We start from the raw sequence: 23,034 nt of genomic DNA, 5'->3' as shown, positions 1-23,034 counted from the left end.
AAACTGACCACACTAAGCACAAGAGCACAGAGTGGTCAGTTTTCTGGTTGTACTGAGCTGAGAGTGAATCAAATGTACTAGCTTGTGCTGACATCCTCCCCCCCCCCCCCGCACAGCCTTTCCCTTGGAAGATCAGTGTGTTACTGTTTCTCCTCCGCTATCTTTCTGAGCTCTTTATGAACCTAAGGACATAGGGTATATGATCACTTATAAAAAAAAAATGGAAAAAGGGTATTTGTAATATTTTTCTATCTATACACGAATGTTTTACCTTTTATTTCTACTTTAAACTGAATGGGGTGTTTTACAAGGTGAGGGTTCGCATATATTTTAACTATGGTGAAAGGCCAGATCAGTGTATATCAAAGGAAATGTGTTATTTGGACGATTACCAGGTGAAAATTTAGGGTAAAAAGCCTGAAAATCAAACAAATGCACAGCAGTGCAAACTCTACGGGTCAAGACTCAGCAATCTTCTTACATCTTAAGGAAAGGGGACATTCTTTTGAAGACAGTAAAGTGCACATTTTGGATAGAGAATACAAGAGACGTGAAAGAGGCCATCTATGTCAAAATGGGATAAGTATACCCAAGCAGGTGTATGGGCCTTAGTCACCATCTGACTTCCACATATTGTATAATGCCATTTTAACATCTCTACCCTGGTGATTTGACAGTAATTCACATCTTGAACGAAATACATTTAGAAACTAACACCTATGCTGGCTTCCTGACACCAAAAATAGATTTATGTAACTAGAACATGGTGATTCTACAACTTTCACACCTCCTATCCTCTTCTTGGACAATCAAAGTCTACATATGCCACAATGATTGGATTAAGGCATGGACATGAATGCTTTTTGACTCTCATTGAAACTGAATAAGTGGCTTGGATGAACTACAAAACATATTCATCGCTACAGAATATGAATGAGAACCTTTACAGACAAGCCTGAAGAAACTAATGCTGGTAAACTGCAGTATATTACATTTTTGTTTTGGGTTTAGATATGGTTAAGGTATCCTACAGTCAATGTCTACATATCTGTCCTTCAATGTCAAGGAGTTTCATTAATGGTAATCCAATTTAATATAAATGCCAACTAGCCTATATATGTTCTTCTGTGTCTTTCTCCCTGAGTTAAGGTGAGTGGGGATTCTATCAGTTTCTGTTCATCATTGTGTTTCTGTGTTTAACTGTCTTTCAGTGCCAGACAACATTTTGTTCAATCTCTCTACAGTATTTGCCTATATCTGTGTCAACTTTATGAACCTCTTCACCAAGTCCCAACTTTTCATCAAACCTGTTGAAAAATCTCTGGGCGGCCTAAAGGATCCTGGGGCAGGTCTCACAAAAAAGAAGCAGGTACCAGCACTACAAATGAATGACATATATAATTTCACCCAGATTTCTTGGAGAAGCATCTGCCTATCTACTGTCAACTTTACTCAACAGGATCATTATTGTGTTGTATTAGTTAACAGCCAAAAATGCACTTAAGGTATGCAGAAACATTTGAAATTGTGCATTGAAGGTCTGGTTTCTAGGTATACTCACAGCTAACATAACAGCTGTTCTACAGTATGCAACACTGTGGGGCAGCACAGTGGCTAAATGGTTAACACTTCCGCCTGGCAGTACTGGGGTCACTGGTTCAAATCCCAGCACCACCTGCCTGGAGTTTGCATGTTCACCCTGTGACTGCATGGGTTTCCTCCAGGTACTCCAGTTTCCTCCCACACTCCAAAGACATGCTGATAGGTTAATTGGCTCCTGTCTAAATTGTCCCTAGTATGTATATGTATGAATGTGAGTTAGCGACCTTAGATTTTACGCCCCTTGAGGGTCAGGGACTGATGTGAATGTACAATATATATGTAATGCGCTGTGTAAACTGATGGCGCTATATAAGTACCTGTAATAAATAAATAAAATAAACTGTACAGCAGGTATAACATTTGGATTGTCCCACCCAAGACTGTTTGGCTCTGTTTCAGATTATAGAGAGCGGTACTTTGGCACCATCTAATGGTCAAATTTGTTGTTACGCACACATTAGGTATTAATCCCATTCTGCCCAAAGCAGAAGGTTTTTTTTTTGTTTTGCTTCAAAAAAGTGTAGGAAGGGCCTTTAGTTATCTCTATTCAATCTGCAGACTGACAAAACCAGAGTTAGGCTAGGTTCACACTAGTTCAGTGCGATTTTGATCTGATTTTCAATGCAATTTTGAGGTGCAGCTACAGTGCGACGTGGTACATTTTTGATACGTTTGATCATCAAGCAGATGTTTTTTGTTTTTTAACTTTTTTTTAAGTGCTTGGTTCCTGACAGTTATTTTGATTAAAAAAAATTTCTATTTCAAAACCAATTTTCACCCAGTTATTTAAAGGGTTAGTTCACCTTTACCAAAAAACTGCCTATGCAAATCTGTAGGTAAAAACAAACTGTGCAGCTTTGACTAAATTTGAATAACACCCTTGCTACAGGTGTAGGCCATTTATGTACTTCCTGAAGCCTGACTGGAAAACTCACCTTCACCATAACAGGAGTGAGCTCTTTCTCTAATCCAAACCTCCTCACATGTGCTTTTTCACCCCTGATATAATAGCTCTGTGTTCAGCGTTTGAGAGTTAACTCCTATGATGGAGAAGGTGAACAGCAACAGCTCGGCACATCTTAGCAACATCCTAGGAGTTTTGCACTTAGGCTTCCGGAGGTATGTAAATGGTCTACACCTATAGCAAGGAAATGATTCAACTTTGGTCTAAGCTGTACAGTTGGTTGTTATCTACAGACACCCCTTATTTGCATAGGCATTTTTTTGGTAAAGGTGAATTAACCCTTTAATTTGTAGAAAACCCCTCTAGATTGTTCCTGGCAGAAAACCAAAAAATTAGATTTCACACCAATCATTCTCTTTCTTCTTGTGTCACTGAGCAAAAGATTTATAGTTAATCTATGACTTTTTGCTACATGTCTTGCCAAATTAGAAATCTAGGATACATTACCTTGTTCTCAGATGTACTCACTGACAAGTTATTATAAAGCTACAATCATACAATCACACAGGGATGGCTAGGTACAGCCACCAGTGAGAATCAGTAGGTTCTTGGCAGTGCTTCTAAACACTGCATACACACACTGGGGGGGGGGTTACTAAAACTGGTGCACTCAGAATCTGGTGCAGCTGTGTATGGTAGCCAGTCAGCTTCTAACGTCAGTTTGTGCAGTTAAGCTTTGGCAATAAAACCTGGACTCTGATTGGTTTCTAGCCAGAGCTGCACCAGATTTTGCACTCTACAGTTTTAGTAAATAACCACCACTGTGTGCAAATAGCAGCAGCTGTCAGATTTATATTCTGTTAAAAATCAATGGTCAGCATCCCTGCTTTATGGATGTAACCGTTCATCAGAGTGTTCCATGCCAATAGAGCCTCCAAACAACCCTGGACACAGACAATGTGCATCCAGTGTCAGTGTTTCTGCCAAGTTCTGTCCACAAACAAAGTGGCTATAACTAATTGCCCGGTTTGTATGCAGCCATAACACAGAGCGGGGGATTCACTAAAACTGGAACACTCAGGATCTGGTGCAGCTGTGCATGGTAGCCAATCAGCTTCTAACTTCAGCTTGTTGAATTAAAGGCTGAGTTCACCTTTCTGAACATGTTACACCCGCATTTATAGGTGTAACATGTTCAACATGCACCCCCCCCCTCCCCGCGATAGCGGGCAAGGTATCCTTTCTCTGCACCATCTGTCACTATTTGAAAAGACTGTGGGGCTCCACCCACACAGCCATATCACTCATTCACAGTTTCCTGTGAATGAATAGACTACAAGTACCTTCAGCCATTGTGGTTGACAGCTTGTAGTTCTCAATGAACTACGAGGATGCTGATGAGCTCTCTCATAGTTCATTGATCTTCCTGTTTTCATGTAACTGCCTGCCCATATGGAGGTATGAAAGGTAAATGTAGTCTTTACGTTTTGACTATAAAATTTGGAAGATGATTGGTATCTATGCAGAGCTGCACCAGATTTTGCAAGCTGCTGTTTTAGTAAATCTCCCTCAGAGTGTGCTGTGTCCAGAAGCTGCATTTAGCTGCAGCAAACTATGTGCCTGGTCCAACTGTTTCTACGCTGCAAGTTCGATAATTAAATAAACAATAACTTTGGGACAGGTGAATCTAAAGCATGTTTTAGTGCTAACTAAATAGAAGGCTGAGGGATATTGCAGATATTGTAACATTAAAGAAAATCCCTTTAAATACCTTTTCACATATGGTTGTTCATACCTCTGGGTATCATGGTGGGCTGCATCACTGCTGAAGAGGTAATGAGCATGGTGATGAGTTGTAGTAATACCGCCTTCAGATTCTGTAAGGTAAACCAAAATACTTTAACTGAGTAAATATATATTATATAGTATGTGTATAGGCTCAGATTTACCATTACAGTCTGGGCCAATAGTATGGGGATTGTCAGGCTGCTAGGGCTCATTCACACAGGTGAATGGATCTGTACACCTGTGCAGAGGACTGTGTGTAGAGTGAGGAACAGAAGTATTTGAACACCCTGCGATTTTGCAAGTTCTCCCACTTAGAAATCATGGAGGGGTCTGACATTCACATTGTAGGTGCATTCCCACTCTTAGAGACAGAATTAAAAAAAAAAAATCAGGAAATCACATTGTATGATTTTTAAAGAATTTATTTGTCTTGCACTGCTGAACATAAGTATTTGAACACCTGAGAAAATCGTTGTTAATATTTGGTACAGAAGCCTTTGTTTGCAATTACAGAGGTCAAACGTTTCCTGTAGTTCTTGACCAGGTTTGCACACACTGCTACAGGGATTTTGGCCCACTCCTCCACACAGATCTCCTCTAGATCTGTCAGGTTTCAGGGCTGTCGCTGAGCAACACGGAGGTTCAGCTCCCTCCAAAGATGTTCTATTGGATTTAGGCCTGGAGACTGGCTAGGCCACTCCAGAACCTTGATATGCTTCTTACGGAGCCACTCCTTGGTTATCCTGGCTGTGTGCTTCGGGTCGTTGTCATGTTGGAAGACCCAGCCACGACCCATCTTCAATGCTCTGACTGAGGGAAGGAGGTTGTTGCTGAAAATCTCACAATAAATGGCCCCATTCATCCTCTCCTTAATACAGTGCAGTCGTCCTGTCCCCTTCGCAGAAAAGCACCCCAAAGCATGATGTTACCACCCCCATGCTTCACAGTAGGGATGGTGTTCTTGGGATGCAACTCATCCTTCTTTTTCCTCCAAACACGACGAGTGAAGTTTAGACCAAAAAGTTCTACTTTGGTCTCATCTGACCACATAACTTTCTCCCATGCCTCCTCTGGATCATCCAGATGGTCATTGGCAAACTTCAGACGGGCCTGGACATGTGATGACTTGAGCAGGGGAACCTTCCGTGCAATGCATGATTTGAAAACATGACGGCGTAGTGTTCTACCGACAGTGACCTTTGAAACTGTGGTCCCAGCTCTCTTTGTGTCATTGACCAGCTCCTCCCTTGTAGTTCTTGGCTGATTCCTCACCTTTCTTATCATCAGTGATACCCCACGAGGTGAGATCTTGCATGGAGCCCCAGTCCGAGGGAGACTGACAGTTGTCTTATTCTCTTCCATTTTCTAACAATTGCTCCAACAGTTGACCTATTTTCACCAAGCTGCTTGGCAATTGCCCCGTAGCCCTTTCCAGCCTTGTGGAGGTCCACAATTTTGTCTCTGGTGTCTTTTGACAGCTCTTTGGTCTTGCCCATGGTAGTAGTTGGCGTCTGACTGACTGTGGGGTGGACAGGTGTCTTTAAAGAGCTCAGACAGGTGCTACTAAGTTAGATTAATGAGTGGAGTAGAGGTGGACTTTTTAAAGGCACAGTAACAGGTCTTTGAGAGCCAGAATTCTTGCTGTTTCTTAGGTGTTCAAATACTTATGTTCAGCAGTGCAAGACAAATCATTTCTTTAAAAATCATACAATGTGATTTCCTGAATTTTTTTTTAATTCTGTCTCTCAGGGTGGGAATGCACCTACAATGTGAATTTCAGACCCCTCCATGATTTCTAAGTGGGAGAACTTGCAAAATCGCAGGGTGTTCAAATACTTCTGTTCCTCACTGTATGTGCCTGGAAACAAAGGTGAATGGATCTGTACACCTGTGCAGAGGACTGTGTATATGTGCCTGAAAACACAGTTGGTCTATGCAGCCACATGCCACCAGCTATGTTAAAAACAAAGACAGGCTGATGGCTGCACAGATCTTCCTGCACATTCCTGTATCTATATCAGTACATAGGTGACCAATGCACGACTCTGAAAGCAGACAGACTGCATCCAAGGAAAGCTGTACTGTTTGCATCCAATGATGATAATCTGTCCCTAACAGCAGATAGTCACTCCATGTGTGAGGAAATCTGAACCCTCGTAGGCTGCTGTAACTGCTGTCAGACTGTCAGAATGCCCTCAACTATCTGCATCCACCTGTAAATCCAGCCTCAGGTATTCACTGAATTCTTGTCGCAGCTGGCACATATGAGTGACGATTAACACTGATCTTAGGCACTGTTTACACTTGTGGTGCTCTTTGAAAAGCGATCCGCATTTGGATCGGTCTTCAGAGAGCATTTGACAGGGGGTGACAAGGCTTTTCCTCCCCACCACCTGTTGTAAACCCCTAAATGCCCGGCTAATGTGCCGCAACTCGCATTGGTTGCAGGGTGGTTGCAGCGAAGGCCCCATTCACTTGAATGGATCATGTACAGTGGGCGGTAGGGCTTGCTGAATTCAACAGAGGGGATTATTCCTGCTGCACCATCTGTACACCCCACTGCGACCCATTCTGATGGCCTGGGGCACCGCTCTAAGCACCAATATATCCGCTCCAGTTATCCTTGTTATTACGGGTGCCAATGTCTGAAATGCTCATCCAGAAGTCATGGTTGACTTTGCAGTATAAAGACGCAGCACCCTCAACAGCCCAACATGCAATATGTCCCCAGACCCATGGCTTAGTCATAGAGGTTACTAAGTCTTGGAGCAAATTGCGTTAGCAGGCATGGCCAGGGAAGAGCCAAGGCTGAGGCTGCTTCTTACCTCTATCGCATGTTGGACTGTTGGGAGCGCGGCATCTTAACTATTTGCCGACCGCAGATAGCCAAATGACGGCTGCACTGCGGCCGGCCAGTTCTGGGTGGACGTCATATGACGTCCTCCCAGAACGCACCGCGCACCCGGCGATCTCCGTGATCGCTGTGTCCTACGGACACTGCTGATCACGTGATGTGGTAAAAGGCCAATCACAGCGGCCTTTTACCACGTGATCAGCCGTGTCCAATGACACGCTGATCACCGGGAAATGCAAATGCCGGTTCTTGGCTGCACTTTCCTTACGCTGTGAGATCGTGAGGAAAGTACTGCCGAAAACTGGCAGTTGTCAGAGCGGGGATCGGGACCGATCATCAGGGTCACTGATCATCAGTGCCCTGATGATCGGTGCCCAGCAGTGCCACACACAAGTTCCGCCCAGCAGTGCGCCCACCTGTGCCCAGCAGTGCGCCCACCTGTGCCCAGCAGTGCACCCACCTGTGCCACCCAGCAGTGTCACCACCTGTGCCACCCAGCAGTGTTACCACCTGTGCCCAGAAGTGCCACCTACCTGTGCCCACCAGTGCCACCCACCTGCACCCATCCACCTGTGCCCACCAGTGCCACCCACCTTTGCCCACCAGTGCCACCCACCAGTGCCCATCAGTGCAGCCCAGCAGTGCTGCCAGTCAGTGCCACCAGTCAGTGCCCAGCGGTTGTGCCAGACAGTGCCCAGAAGTGCCGCCAGTCAGTGCCCAGCAGTGATGTCAGTCAGTGCCACCTATCAGTGCTGTCTATCAGTACCCATTATCAGTGTCGCCTATCAGTGCCACCTATCCGTGACACCTCATTAGTGCTGCCTATCAGTGCCGCCTATCCGTGCCACCTCATTAGTGCCGCCTATCAGTGCCGCCTATCAGTGCCCATCAGTGCTGCCTCATCAACACACATCAGTGAAGGAGAAAAATTACCTGTTTGAAAAATTTTATAATAGAAACAAAGAAACTCTTTTTTTTTTTCAAAATTTTTTGCACTTTTTTTGCTTATAGTACAAAAAGTAAAGTGCACAGCAACAATTAAATACCACCAAAAGAAAGCTCTATTTGTGAGAAAAAAATGATAAAAATTTCATATGGGTACAATCTTGCATGACCGCGCAATTGTCAATCAAAGTGCAACAGCACTGAAAGCTGAAAATTGGCCTGGTAAATAAGGGGGTAAAAGTGCCCGGTAGGCAAGTGGTTAATACTGCATGTGTACACCCCCCACCACTTCCTTTCTAGCTAAAGGGGAGTGGTTAAGGGATGGTAAAAACACAGCTCAACTGCATGGTTTTACTGTTCCCCAGCTGCTACTGTAAATAAGCCCCTAGAGCTCCTTCACACGTGCAAGTTTTCTGAATAGTGATCTGTATTTGGATCACTCTTCAGAGAGCATTAGACAAGCAGTGAGGAAGCGCTGTATCGCCTCCTCACCACCTGCCTTAACTCTTTGATCCCCACATTAGCATGCCACAGCTGCATGCATTGAAAGTGAAAGGGGGTATAATTCCTACAGCTGTTATGGCATGTGTACACCCCCAACTGCAGTCCCTGCAACTAAAGGGGGTAGCAGTGTTGTAGTAAAAGCACAGCTGAACCATGGGGATTTACTGCCCCCCAACTGAGCCCTTAGGGAAAAACCTGAAAAAAGCAGAGCTATGGATGAGAGCTCAGGCAGACTAGAACCTAATAGACTAGGGACACCATTGCTTAAGACAGGATCCCTACATTTGAAAGACAAGTTCTCCTACTAATAACTGTATAGAAAGTATTGTAAGGACTCATTAGTCCTAGTGGTTAAGGTGCAGTAAAACCCTGCAGTTGAGCCACGTTTTTACAGCTCCCCCTTTAGATGCAGAGGCAGCGACTGGGGGTGTACTCATGCTGTGGTCACGATATTTCACTTCGTGGCTTTGGCAGGAACTATAACACCTGATGCTTTTGGCATCAAGTGCTACCCATTCAAGAAAAATCAGGCCACTCTGCAAGCACTGCACAACTGCATGTATAACAAAAAAGTGCAACGCTAAATAGTGTTGAAGTCCATCAATTAAATACAAAAGTCCTTGCTTAAAGAACTTCTTAACCGCTTGCCCGCTGCCCTATAGTAGAAGTACTGCTACAGGGTGGCAGGGCTGTGCAAAATTACATATATATATTTGATTAGCATTTCCGGGTAGGGGGCACACTTGTGCCACCCTGCCCACGCCACCATTGGCGGCTAGAGATGTCAATCACTGGGTTCCAGCTGGCGATTCCCCGCCAGCACTCGATGATCGTTGGGGAAAGCTGACGTGGGAGAGACCTGTGTGTAAACAACACAGGTCTCTCTCCTGTCAGCAAGGACATGCTGCTTTGTATTTTTCTGCACAGCAGAGAAATACAAAGCAGCATGTCTGCATTGTAAAACAGCACACAGCATATAATGTGAAACACACACAGCACAGTTAACATTTTGATCGCCCCAGATGCTAACTCCTTCCTGCCCAGTGTCATTAGTACAGTATCGGTGCTTTTTCTCAGCACTGATCAGTGCCAGTTAGTCAGTACCCACCCAGTGTCAGAATGCCTGCTGCAGTCCCGCTATAAGTCACTGATTGCTTCCATTACTAGTAAAAAAAAGTATATATGCCTCCATTTGTAAATGCTATGACTTTCACGTAAACCAATTAATATACACTTACTGGGATTTCTTTTTACCAGAGACATGTAGCAGAATACATTTTGGCCTACATTTATGAAGAAATGTTATTTTTTTAACATTTTTTATTGGATATATTTTATAGCAAAAAGTCAAAAATATTGTTGTTTTTTTTTTCAAAATTGTCAGTCTTTTTTTGTTTATAGGGCAAAAAATTACCATAGCTATTGGGCGTTCATTTTGAAAAGTCAACAGTGCTTTAGGGGATAACCCCAAACAATTCCCCATTATGTAGTGCAGAGATGATTCTGCCCATGCCTCCGCTCCAACTCTGTTTTTCCACCGGTAAATCATGTAAGAGATGAATGCTAATAGTGCAGTATGCTCAAAACTATAACATTTATTAAGAATAAGTGATGGTAATATTATCACTTCTGCACATTTTAAGGAGACTGACTGTAAATGGTTTTATTTCAATTGATAGTTGTCAGCATGCTTCTTGGTTGAAGGCAATTCCTAAAAGTCAATTCCTTAGGATAAGGCGGCCTCGGAACTGTTCTCTAATAAATGATTATCTCTCACAGGCACAAGATTTTAAGTTGAGATTTTTAGAAAAAGGCTAAGAGGAAAGCCCTATAGCTCTGGTAAGAGCTCTTATATGTCTGTTGTCTTCACCAGGAACCTAGAGGTGTCATCTTCCTCCTTTTTTCATTCACTGAATGCAGGTTTCTCTGTTCTTTTCGATGCTTTGGTTTCACTCACTTAAGAAGTTCTTTGAGCTTGGACTTTTGTACTTAACCAGTTCCCGTCCATGCTATAGCCAAAAGACAGCTACAGAATGGTCAGCTACTTCTGGGAGGGTGTCCATGGACATCCTCCCAGAACAACACCCACCGCACACCCCCTGGAGCGCGCACTGCATGCGATCTGTGATCGCTGTGTCCTTAGGACACAGCTGGTCACATGACTAAGGAATGGGGCAATCACAGCCACTTTTACCATATGACCAGCTGTGTCCAATCACAGCTGATCACCGGGTAAATAGGAAATGCCAGTTATCGGCAGTCCTCTCTTCACGCTGACAGCGTGTGAGGAGAGGAGAGTTGGTATGCGGCATTTCACAGGAGAACATCTACACTGATCATTAGGGCACTGATCATCAGTGTCCTGGTGATCAGTGTAGCCCCATCAGTGCAACCAATAGTGCCCATCTGTGCTGGCAATCAGTGCCCATCAATTGAATCAGTGACGGTCAGTGCTCATCAGTTGAATCAGTGCCCATCAGTTGAATCATTGCCGCCTATCAGTGCTGCCCATCACTGCCACCTAACACTGCTCATCAGTGCTGCCTAACAGTGCCACCTATCAATGACCATCAGTGCCACCTAATGGTGCCCATCAGTGCCGCCTAACATTGCCCATCAGTGCCGCCTAACAGTGCCCATCAGTGCTGCCTAACATTGTCCATCCGTGCCACCTATCAGTGCAGCCTCATCAGTGCCTATCAGTGCAGCCTATCAGTGCCCATCAGTGACTCCTCATCAGTGTCCATCAGTGCAGCCTATCAGTGCCAATCAGTGAAGGAGAAAAAATACTTATTTACAAAACGTTATAACAAAAACTTTATTTTTTTCAAAATTTGTCTTTTTTAGTTTATTTAGCAAAAAAAAAAAAAACCCCAGTGGTGATTAAATACCACCAAACGAAAGCTCTATCTCTCTCAAAAAATGATAAAAATTTAGTTTGGGTACAGTGTTGCATGACCGCACAATTGTCATTCAAAGTATGAGAGTGCTGAAAGCTGAAAATTGGTGTGGGCAGGAAGGGGGTAAAAGTGCCCGGTAGGGAAGTGGTTAGTTGATGGACTTTAACACTATTTAGTGCTGCACTTTTTTGTTATATATTGTCTGAGGGATTGTAGCTATTCCTGTGTCAGCCGCTTTTTATGTATTATTTAATCAGAGTTCAAAGATTTATTATAATTTACAACCGCATGTAATGCATGTGGCTTGTGGCGCGCTAGTACGCGGTTTCAAGAGGTTAAGGCAGGCAGCAGGGAGGCAATACAATGCTTCCTCACTACCTGTTAAATGCTTTCTAAAGAGCGATCCAAATGTGGGTCACTTTTCAGAGACTAAAGCTAGTGTGAAGGAGCGCTAATGCTGTAGTGTAAACAATAAGTGGTAGTAGAGAACATCCATCAGCTCATCTGTCAGTGAGCTGACTTCAGGAAGGAGTCTGGTCACCATGGTGACTGAACTTTAAACTTCAGCTCTGCCTTTGGCACCCTCTCATTGAATCAGACCATTTATTATAAAATCCGGCCTAGTCAGGCAGTGTTACCTACTTCTACAAGGTGTTTGTGTATAAATTAATGACAGCTTATTTGTAAATGTGAGACACATTTATGTAGACAGGTATCCACCGTATTTACAGAGGTTAGCTGGTCAGCTTTCCATTGCAATGTACAATAAGATGATGTAAAGTACAAAGTAAGAGATAACATTTCTAACCCCAAATCTGGATCAGGCTGCTGTCTACACTCTGGGAGAACCAGGCCTTCCTCCCCCGAAACATGTCGGCGAGCGGTCTGAGGTGATGTCAGTCATGTGACCTGTGTGCTGAGGAGGCTTATACAATATGGGAGGCTAGACACAAGTATACAAATCACCGTCCTGAATAAAATGTGTACAATGTCATTCCTGATTTGTTATTTCACCCCAAAATCATAAATTTCACCCATACCTCCCAGCGTTCTAAGAGGGACACATAAAGAATCAGTTCACAAGGCTAACACACCAGGATAGAGTTGCCATCTCATCCCCTTAGCACCGAATACATATTAATTGCACAGGTTCTGTGGCTGATTGAGGTGTAATTAAACTCACTTAGTCTAGGTTCACATCTAAGCGTTTTCTGCTGCGTTCTGCAGAAATGCACAGCAGTTCATTTAACATGATGTCCTATGGGACAGGTCCACATCTCCGCGTTTTCACCCAGTGCGTATTTTGGAAAGAGTCGGGGACTTTTTTAAACGCAAAATGTTGCTTTTTTGGTTCTATAGACTTCAATGGAGATGCTGCAGAAAAGCATGTAGTGCGTTATTGACGCATTTTTGATGTGTTTTTGATGCATTTTAATCAGCCCAGCAACAAGTTTAGAAAAAAGCAAAACGCGTTAAAAATGCATGTGCAAAAATGCAAACCACACAGCAGAAACAAATCAAACGTAAACTGCATAGATGTGAACCTAGCCATAGTGACTTATCTGCATTAATTAGCCTCAGAACCTGTGTAATTATGTGTTTGGTTTTAAAGGGATGAGGATAAGAATCTGATAAAGAACTGAAGCAAAAATAGGGAGGGTTATAACCCCTATCAGTTTTTTTTTTGTGAAATCTGTGTCCCATTGTGGAGATGTCCCCTTCACTTCCTGTTCCATAGCCACAACAGGAAATTAGATGAAATCCCTCCAAATTGAGGGAATACCCTGGTAGTCACCCAGGTAGCCCACGAGTGTCCCCACTAGAAGATTTATTCTCTATTCCTGTTCATGTGACCACTCAAAATTTGCAATAGCCCTTCACTTTCAGATTTGGCAATGACATCACCAGGACAAACAAGGAGGGTCAATCACTGAAAGCGTTGAAAAGCTGACAGATGTTCCAATCTCTCTCCACTCTATCTAATACTTCAGTAATACTTTTGAACATTTGAGTCCCATCACCATTTTAACCACTTGCCCTCCAGAGAATTTAACCCCCTTCCTGACCAGGCCATTCTTTGCGATACAACGCTGCATTATTTTAACTGACAATTGCGCAGTCATACAACGCTGTACCCAAATGAAATTTATGTCCTTTTTTCCCACGGTATTCGATCACCTCTGCGGTTTTTATTTTTTGCGCTATAAACAAAAAAAAAAAAATGACAATTGTGATAAAAAAACCTGTATTTTTGACTTTCTGCTATTAAACGTCCAGTAAAAGAATAAAAAAATCTAATTTTATCATAAATTTAGGCCAAAATGGATTCTGTTATATGTCTTTGCTAAAAAAATCCCAATACAGGCGTACCTCAGTTTACGAATTTAATTTCGTATTGCAAAAAACGTATAAACCTAAACGTGGTTTCCCTTAGGAATGCATTGAAAACCAATTAATCCGTTCTGGAGGTCAGAGAAAATGAAAAAAAAAAGTATTTTATCTGTTCAAAACTCTTTCTAAAAAGTGCACTTTAAAGGCATAAATACTGTACAGGGACATGATTAAAAATTAATTCGTAAATGCATTGAAAACCAATTAATCTGTTCTGGAGGTCAGAAAAAAAGTAAAAAAAAAGTTTTATCTGTTCAAAAGGCTTTATAAAGTGCACTTTAAAGGCATAAAGGGACATGATTAAAAAAAAATTCGTAAATGCATTGAAAACCAATTAATCTGTTTCTGAGGTCAGAAAAAAAGTAAAAAAAAGTCGTATCTGTTCAAAACTCTTTATAAAGTGCACTTTAAAGGCATAGTACTGTATAGGGATATGATTTAAAAAAAATAGTAAATGCAACCAATTACTCCGTTAGTACTGTGAAAAAAATATTTGTAAACCGAGCCATTATTTTCAATGGATTTTCATTCGTAAACCGAAAATTACGTTAACCAAGGCATTCGTAAACAGAGGTACGCCAGTACGTGTAAATTAATTGGTTTACGTGAAAGTTATAGTGTTTACAAATGGCGGTGTAGATACTAGAATTTTTTTTTATACTAGTAATGGCGGCAATCAGCGACTTATAGTGGGACTGTCGGACTGGGGCAGGCATTCTGACACTGGGGGGAACTGACTAACTGTCAATGACATCCCTAGTGACACCAATACAGTGATCAGTGCTAATAAAAAGCACTGACACTGCACTAATGGCACTGGGCAGGAAGGGGTTAACATCTGGGGCGATCAAAGGGTTAACTGTGTGCCCTTTCACTGTGTGCTGTGTGTGTGCTTTACTGTGTAAGAAAACTGCTTTGTATGGCTCTGCTATCCTCCTGCATACAAAGCAATGTACAGGAGCTGACAGTGGAGAGATCTGTATTGTTTACATACAGGTCTCTCCCACGTCAGTGATACTCAGCGATCGTCGGGTGCCTGCAGGAAATCAATCAACAGCTGAGGCTGCCAATGGTGGCAGGGGTAGGGCACGCACGGCCCCTACCCAGAAATGCAAAATCACATATATGTGACTTTGCGTAGCCCTGCCGCCCTATAGCAATATTTCTGCTATAGGGCGGTGGGAAAGTGGTGAAAACTGTGCTGGGATCAGGAGCACCCTCCCGGCATCCATAGCCAGCTATACAGTGTGCGTACATATGTTAAGCCAACTGTTGGCTTTCATGAGGAAGTGATAGCAGTGGCTGGGAAGCTGCCTGATCACATCCACCACTGACGCAACATGCTGCCCCACCCGCGTGCATCCCGCGCCATGTATCCTGGATTCCACGCACTCATCGGCAGACCCAGGTCTGGTATGGCAGGGACAGGGGAGGGAAACAAGCAAACAACCATTCATTGGAATCCTCGTCCTGTTAATGACCTGGAAGCAACATGTATAATGTCACTTCTGGTTCTCTATATCACTTTCCCCAGCCTGTATTTTTGGCCCGTTTTGCTGCATTAAATTTAACACAATACATTATGTGTTTTTGATACATTTTTGCTGAGTTTGTGTTGCGTTTTCCCTATATCACTTCCCACTGCTCTAATGCGATTTTCAGTGTGACTATTGATGCGACATTGATGAGACTTCAAGGCGACTTTAGAAGTTCTCTGGGTTTGCATGACAAGGGAAATCAAATTATATATATTGTGACTTTGATGGACCAGCGCTTTTTTTCTTTTTTTTTAACCCTCACCTCTCCTCCTTCATCCTTGCTGCCTAGAACCTAGGCACACACTAAAGCAGTTTTCATCCTTCCTTTGATCGATTGATCAATCCTTCCTTTGACAATCGATCCTTTCTTTGATCAGTAGATCCCTTCTTTTATTGATCAGTCGATCCTTCCTTTGATTGATCAATCCTTCCTTTGATCGATTTACTCTTCCTTCGAAGGAAAGATCGATCAATTGAAAGGTCGATTGATCAAATGGAAGATTGATCAAAGGAGAGATCAGTCAATCTAAGGAAGGGTTGATTGATCAAGGAAGGCTCCAAAATCGTAGCTGTATCAAACTGCATGGATGAAGAATGACCAGGGAGAAGAGGTGAGGGTTAAAAAAAACACTGAATCCATCAAAATGGTATAGGAATGCTTCTTTTCTATCCTGATGCGACTTCTGTGAGATAACATTGAGGTCTATGGGGCTGAAATTGAACTGAAGTCCACTAGGAACCTTTTACAAAATTGCACTGTGCTGAGTTGATTAGAAGGGCAACATTGAATATAATGTGATTTCCCTTGTCATGTGATTCAGTAAACCAGGGCAGGAGAACTTCCCACAGGTGTGTTGCGTTTTTGATGTGGTTTCCATTCATTTCAATGGAGGGATACATTTTTGGTGCATTTTTTTTTACTGGACCAAACATGCACCAAAAATGCAGCAAGCAGGATTTTTTTTAACCGCAACTGATGCGCAACAGACCAGTGTGAAGAGTTACATAGAATTTAAAGGGATGCCTTTTTCTTCCGCTTTTTTTAACTGAAGAGCGCACCAAAAGTCGATCAGTGTGAAAACAGCCTTAAGGCAATCCATTAGCTTCATTGGAGGACAGGTGAGACATCAGAGACTTTTAAAGAGAATCTGTCACCAAAAATCATCACACAGGAGACCTTTTGTCCCCTATATGATGAAAAAGTTAAAAGAAAAAAAAAGTTTAAAATATTGTTATACCCAAGCACTCCCCCCCCCCCAAGGAATATTTTTGACACCCCCCCTTGGGGGCACCTACACATAAAAACATTAATTTCCCTACACAAGAATGAGAGCATGATTCTAGGGCCATTATTCACAGTTAGTTCTAAAAGGATGACCTGTAGGGACCTTTAAAATGTCACCTACATAATGTGATATGGTTAAACCTTTCTTACACCTAACTCACCAAAACCAAATGAGTAATCTAAGTACTTCCTAACCACCTAACAAAATATTCCCAAACCTAAATAGATAAAATAAACAAAATAAATAAAAATCGTCCAAATAAAGTCCAAAAAACAAGTCCAAAAAACCCAATAAGTCCAGTAAGAAGGATTCCAATTCATATTTCAATCCTCGTGATACCTCGAAAAAAAGAATACTCATATGGTGTATTACCTCCTAAATAACAAATTTCAGTATAAGTGCAATTAATGAATACGTGCACAAAAATCAAGACCAATACAACTGTGATTTCTTGTGAATCATGCGAGAAAACCAAAACCCCCCAAAAAATATATAAAAAAATATATCCAAAAATTATAAAACAACAATCATCAACTTAAGTAAAATGTGAAGCAAATCAGATGTTTAAGTGAACACGTCAATTTATATAATGAGCACTCGGTGACTACTTCAATTCATATACTGAACACTCCGTGACCACCTCCAAATAGTGATATTAAATACCATTACCCTCTGGTAGTATTCATAAGCTTATCTTGATATTCCTGGTAAAAGTATTACTTCCAAGCTTTCCTTCACTTCAAGAGCCCATCCTCCATATTCCTCATAAAGCAAAGGAGACTTATATAATAGATATTCCAAGTATAGGGATAATTTATTAAATATCTTACATTGGGGATGAATAAATATCAGCTCTGTGGCAAACAAACCAGCCTTGCAGTCCTTAGGGCATAGAACCACGTTTTCCAGCAGTCAAAATAGCTGCTGCTGCACTTCCGGTTTCTTGTGCATGCGTCTTGAGGTCACGTCACCTACGCGGTTCGTCACTTCCGGACTTTATCTGAAGGGACTTGTTTTCCGTCATTCTAAATCTCCCATTTAAGAAGGGCCCGCAAGTTCTCAACAGTGTTTAGGTTGGGTGAGGAAGGGGGCCATGTTATTATTCTTTTATCTTCAAGGCCTTTACTGGCTAGCCACGCAGTGGAGTTACCTTGATGCATGCAATGGAGCATTGTCCTGCATATATATATATGGTCTTCTTGAAAGATGCAGACTTTTTCCTGTACCACAGCTTAAAGAAAGTGTCTTCTAAAAACTGGCAGTAGGTTTGGGAGTTGATTTTTAGTCCATTTTCAAAAAGTCCAACTAGCTCATCTTTAATAATATCAGCCCATACCTGTACCCCACCTCCACCTTGTTGGTCGAAGTGGAGCTGTGTACCCATTACTGATCCAGCCACAGGTCCATCCATCTGGTCCGTCAAGAGTCACTCTCATCTCATCAGTCCATAAAATTCTTTGAAAAATCTGTTTTCAGATATTTCTTGGCCCAGTCTTGATGTTTCAACATATGTGTCTTGTTCAGTGGTGGTCAGGTTTCAGCCCACCTTACCTAGGCCATGTCTCTGAGCACTGAACACCTTGTATATCTGGGCACTTCAGGTAGGTTGCAGTTCTGGAATATGACAGCACTGGAGGATAATGGTAGATTCATGTTTGATTCTTCTCAAATCTTTGGCAGGTAATTTGTGTCTTTGTTTTCTCAACACCCTGTTGACTACAGTATTTGCAACAAATGTTTGATGGTTCTGGGATCACACCCCAATTTCAAGATTGCTGCATCCCTCTGAAAGACTTTATACAATTTTTGAGTCAGTTAAATCTCTTTTTGGCCCATTTTGCTTGAGGAAAAGAAGCTGCCCAATAATTATGCACACCTTGATATAGGTTTTTGATCTCTTTAGGCCACACCATCCCTCATTACACAAATGCACATCACCTGATATGCTTAAATCCAGTAAGCATTCAAGTTTATAGAGCTTGGAGTTGGACAATATGCATAAACATGATGATCTGGTAAAAATATTCACTTGCCTAATAATTGTGCACACAGTGTATATACGTGATTCTGCACAGAGCGGCCGCCCTGTAGCAGTAAAACTGCTATAGGGCAGCCGGAAAGTGGTTAAATTTTGACAACTAGTGGGGAGAGAAGCTAGCTGTCAAAGCAGGGGAGCGGGCACCGGTCCACTCATAACATGTTACATGAATATGGGTGTAACATGTAACATGTTTTAAAAGGTGTACTTATCCTTTAAATAGTACTATAACATATGCAACTAGAGTCTCGAGAACTATATCAACTAATTCCAAAGAATAAAAGGGTCCCTATGTGCACGCTATGCATACAGCCCCAGCAGTAGGTGATAGTACATGTGTCTAGTATATGGGGTACACTTTGAAGATGGCGGAAAGTTACCTGGTGCATAAAGGTTAATGCTGTCTGGCTTTTGGTGGGGCCTTTCTGTAGATGGTGCACTGTCCCTTTAAGAGTGTTGTTGGTGAATGTGAATGAGCAACTGTGTGTTTATTACATTGCACAGTAGCACTTCTCTTGTCCTGTATGCTGGATGTCATTCTCAGTATCTCTTCTTATTAGGTATATATGAACAATGCATTGTAGTACTTCTCTTGTCCTGTGTGCTGGATGTAATTCTCAATATCTGTTCTTATTCAGTATATATGAACACTGCACTGTGGCACTTCTCCTGTTCTATACATTGGGTGTATTTCTCAGTTTTATTCATTGCACAGTAGCACCACTTGTGTTCTGTATGCTTGTTGTAATTCTCAGTATATACTCTCATTCCTTATGTATGAACATTGCATGGTAGCACTTCTCTTTCTCTGCATTCTGGGTGTAATTATCCCTATCTGTTTCTAATGTATATGCAGTAGCACTTCTATTGTCCTGTATGCTGGGTATAATTCTCACTATCTCTTCTTATTCTGTATGTATAGGACACTATATATTAGCACTACTCTTGTCCTATATGCTGGGTGTAATTCTCAGTAACCGTAATTATTCTGTAGGTGCGGATCCTGTACAGTAGCATGTCTGCTGTATTATGGATGTATTTTTCATTATCTGTTCTTATTTCAAATGTGGGAACATTGTATATTAGCACTCAACTTACTCTGTACGCTGGGTATATGTTCTTAGTATATATTTATGAACACTGCACTGTAGTAGTTCTTTTGTTGGGTGTAGTTCTAAGTATTTTACATACATGCACACTATCTGTTATTATCCTATATGTGTAGACATTGCATAGTATTATGTCCTTTGCATTGTTGATCTTGGTAACAGTTTTCATTCACTAGCTAGGTGCATTACATATCCTCCTATATAGTGTACTCAACGTTGCGTGTCCTTGATTATTACAGTGCACACTGTACACACTGTTTTTGTTAGATCTTATTACCCTGGGTTCACATTAGCCCTGCAAGCTGCGGGTGCAAGAATCACACCCACAACCACCCACAGCTGAATTGGGCTGCTCTTGCAAGATGTGTGGGACTGCCATTCATCTCAGCCCGCAATGCGTTTTACTACCGCAGGGAAACGGCATGGTCAAAAACATCATGCAGTTTCCCTGTGGATGCATTTTTGAAAAGATGCATGCACCTTTTTCGTGGCAGAGCAGCCCATTCAAATGAATGGGCTGCCGTGCCCGAGCAAACTCGGGCCCAGCGGCTTGTACTAGTGTGAACTGGGCCTAACAAACTTCATGCACGCTTGATCTAGGTGAGTGACTCACAAAGTGGTAAAGACATGATCAGGATGACAGCCCTGGAAATTAAACTTTTATAAACTTATTCAACATTGACGCCACACATCTTTTTTGTTAGTAGTCTATATTGAACATTTACTGATTGTAAACTATTCAATTTGCAGGGAATATGCCCCATCACAGGGCAGTATCATGGTACAGGTACAATGATCAATTAGAAAAAAAAACTAAATAAACAGTACACCATAATAATACTCAATACCTTGGAATTAAAAAGCAGTGATACCTAATCTAGGGAGTACGCCATTGCAACCTACGAGAAGGGAAACTGTTATTGAACATTTCTATGCTGAATGGTGCTTTTTTTATCCATCTGATTGTGCACTAGATGGCAGCACCAGAGCTACTTGATTAACAAAGTCTAAACATCAGTTTCCCAGAAGTAGTAGAATGTATATAGACTGTCATTTTAGGTACATTTCTATTTAGTTGTACTTTCTAATGTTCTTAAACGAGACATAAGCAACTTGTGGAAAACCATATACTATGGAATCATAACTGTTTAACTATACTGGGAGAAGATATGGAACAAAAGAGACATAGTATGTTTAAGCCTAGCAGCATGATATATACAATAAGTATAAATGTTTATTGGTTTAGGCGCTTCTTTCCATGTGCAGTTTAAAGTGGACCTTTACTGAACTGTTAACATAAAGCTATGATATCTGATTAGTTGGGATGGATAAATAAAGAGTTACACAAGGGCTGAAATTATGTTTTCTGGAGATGGTGCTGCTTAAGCCTGCATTCACATTTTTCTTTTTGTGAACGTGTGCAAAATCATGCTGCGTTTTTGCACATTCGTGCATGTTTTTGTGACACTCACATGCCCTACACGTGACAAAGTGGGGAAGTGTACCTTAAAGTTAAAGCTTAAAGTTTGTGCTTTAATAGTGTGGTTTGCAGAATTTGATTTGTTTTTTTTTCACAGTGGACGCATTTGCGGTGCTATTTACAATGTCATCTTTGCACATTTCATAAATGTGTGCAAAATAGTACAATTTTATGCAGGTTCATAAACCACTAAAGTGTGAATGCAACCTTAGATCTAGCTGGTGCTGCACACTCTTACCTGAAATTTAGGAGATAATCAAAGTTTGGATTGTAAGATAATTCCTTTTTTCAAAAAACCATGTGACCAAATTTCTATGCTTTTGGTTATGTGAGCAGCACAAGAGGGAGCCTGAAGCAGAGTTTTCCCCATGAAAATAATTTTTAATCTTTGTATTAAAATGATACTAAACACACTGTTTAATTTACATTATCCTTTTGCTTTCTGTATGTGGATGATGGCACTGTAATCATTTTAATAACATAAAAGCATCTAAGTACCTTTTTCCTTATTAATATACACAGGGCTGGTGCTAGACTATTTTGTGCTCTAGGCAAGACCAGCTACCCCCAAAAAATAAATAAAAAAAAAAAAAACAGTACAAAATATTAAATCAACAAAACATGAAGCTGCTAAATTTCTTTTATTTTGCAAAAATAAGTGCCATAAGATACCGCCAACACCAATATTAAAGAAAAAATTAGACATGGACGGACTGTATCTGTGGCACGCAGAGGCAGGGTGACAGTTGCAGTGAGTGGAGGATGATGGATCCACACTCTGACAGATCCCAGGCTGGAATTTCCAAGGCAATGGGGGGGAGATAAAATGCAGTGACAGCAGGCAGCCCAGCCCACACACACTGAGAACACCTGAACGCTCAGATCCCACACAGTGACAGATCCAACACAACACAAAACACCACCAACACTGACACAGATCAGCAGGCACTAAAAGAGCAGGCTTTGGGATCGTGATGATGTCATCACTCACTGACACATTGCACATGTAATGGATGGCCGGCAGGGTCACACTCACACAGACACAAGACATCAGAGTCAGACATTACCCTTCTCCGCAAGTGCAGCTCCGCCTCTGCTGATGAATGGAAAGAGAAGGGCTGGAACTCCACAGTGATCAGCAGCCGCCAGCCGGCTTGCAGTAAGGGACTGGGTCTGAGAGGAACACTGGAAGGAACGGCAGCTCAGCTGCTACACTGGCCCCAGACACTGGGTATCTTCCTCTGTCCTTTCTTCCTCCCCTTTGCTGCCCCTCTCCTCAGCTGTTGGATCATTCATGACGTGGCAGCGTTCCACACGGAGAGAGTGCTGGCCTATGCTGCACCCAGGCACCCCTAGGTGGCAGTATGCCCTAGGCGGCCACCTAGTTTGCGTAGTGGAAGCACCGGCACTGGATATACAGCTGTCACATGACCCAGGTTTTCTCAGCCTGTCTGCAGGGAAACAGTGACAGGAGGAGCTTCTAGTCCCCTGCTGCTGGTCATAGGTTCAAAATAAAGCAAAAAAACAGTCTTTGGGATACCGAGTAAAATTAATTAGTATCAATAAATTGTTTTAAAATTCATATTTGAAACAAAATCTTAAATTTTTTAGGCAATTCGCGTATGGGCAAATTGCTGCTAGTCACTGTCTGTGTCATGCCCCTCCAGCCTGTGTCTTAGAATAACAGGGAGGTGA

At 42.0% G+C, this 23,034-nt stretch overlaps 1 protein-coding gene across 1 annotated transcript in view; it reads right to left on the bottom strand.

Annotated features, from left to right (window-relative positions):
• TERB2 (telomere repeat binding bouquet formation protein 2) overlaps positions 1 to 12,369 on the bottom strand; it is a 50,523-nt gene extending 38,154 nt beyond the window's left edge. Inside the window, exons 1-2 of the mRNA XM_089652371.1 lie at positions 12,306 to 12,369; positions 4,302 to 4,383 (exon numbers count right to left, since the gene is read on the bottom strand). Coding sequence (XP_089508497.1) covers positions 4,302 to 4,383; positions 12,306 to 12,369 — 146 coding nt within the window. The remainder of the gene's footprint in view (positions 1 to 4,301; positions 4,384 to 12,305) is intronic.
• Positions 12,370 to 23,034: the final 10,665 nt, after the last annotated feature.

Source organism: Staurois parvus, unplaced genomic scaffold (genome assembly GCF_062004578.1).
Source record: "Staurois parvus isolate SC_StPar_1 unplaced genomic scaffold, SC_StPar_1.0 ptg000682l, whole genome shotgun sequence".
Taxonomy (NCBI): Eukaryota; Metazoa; Chordata; class Amphibia; order Anura; family Ranidae; genus Staurois; species Staurois parvus.
Note: the sequence above shows the minus strand (reverse complement) of the source record. Positions and strands in the feature narration are given on the sequence as shown.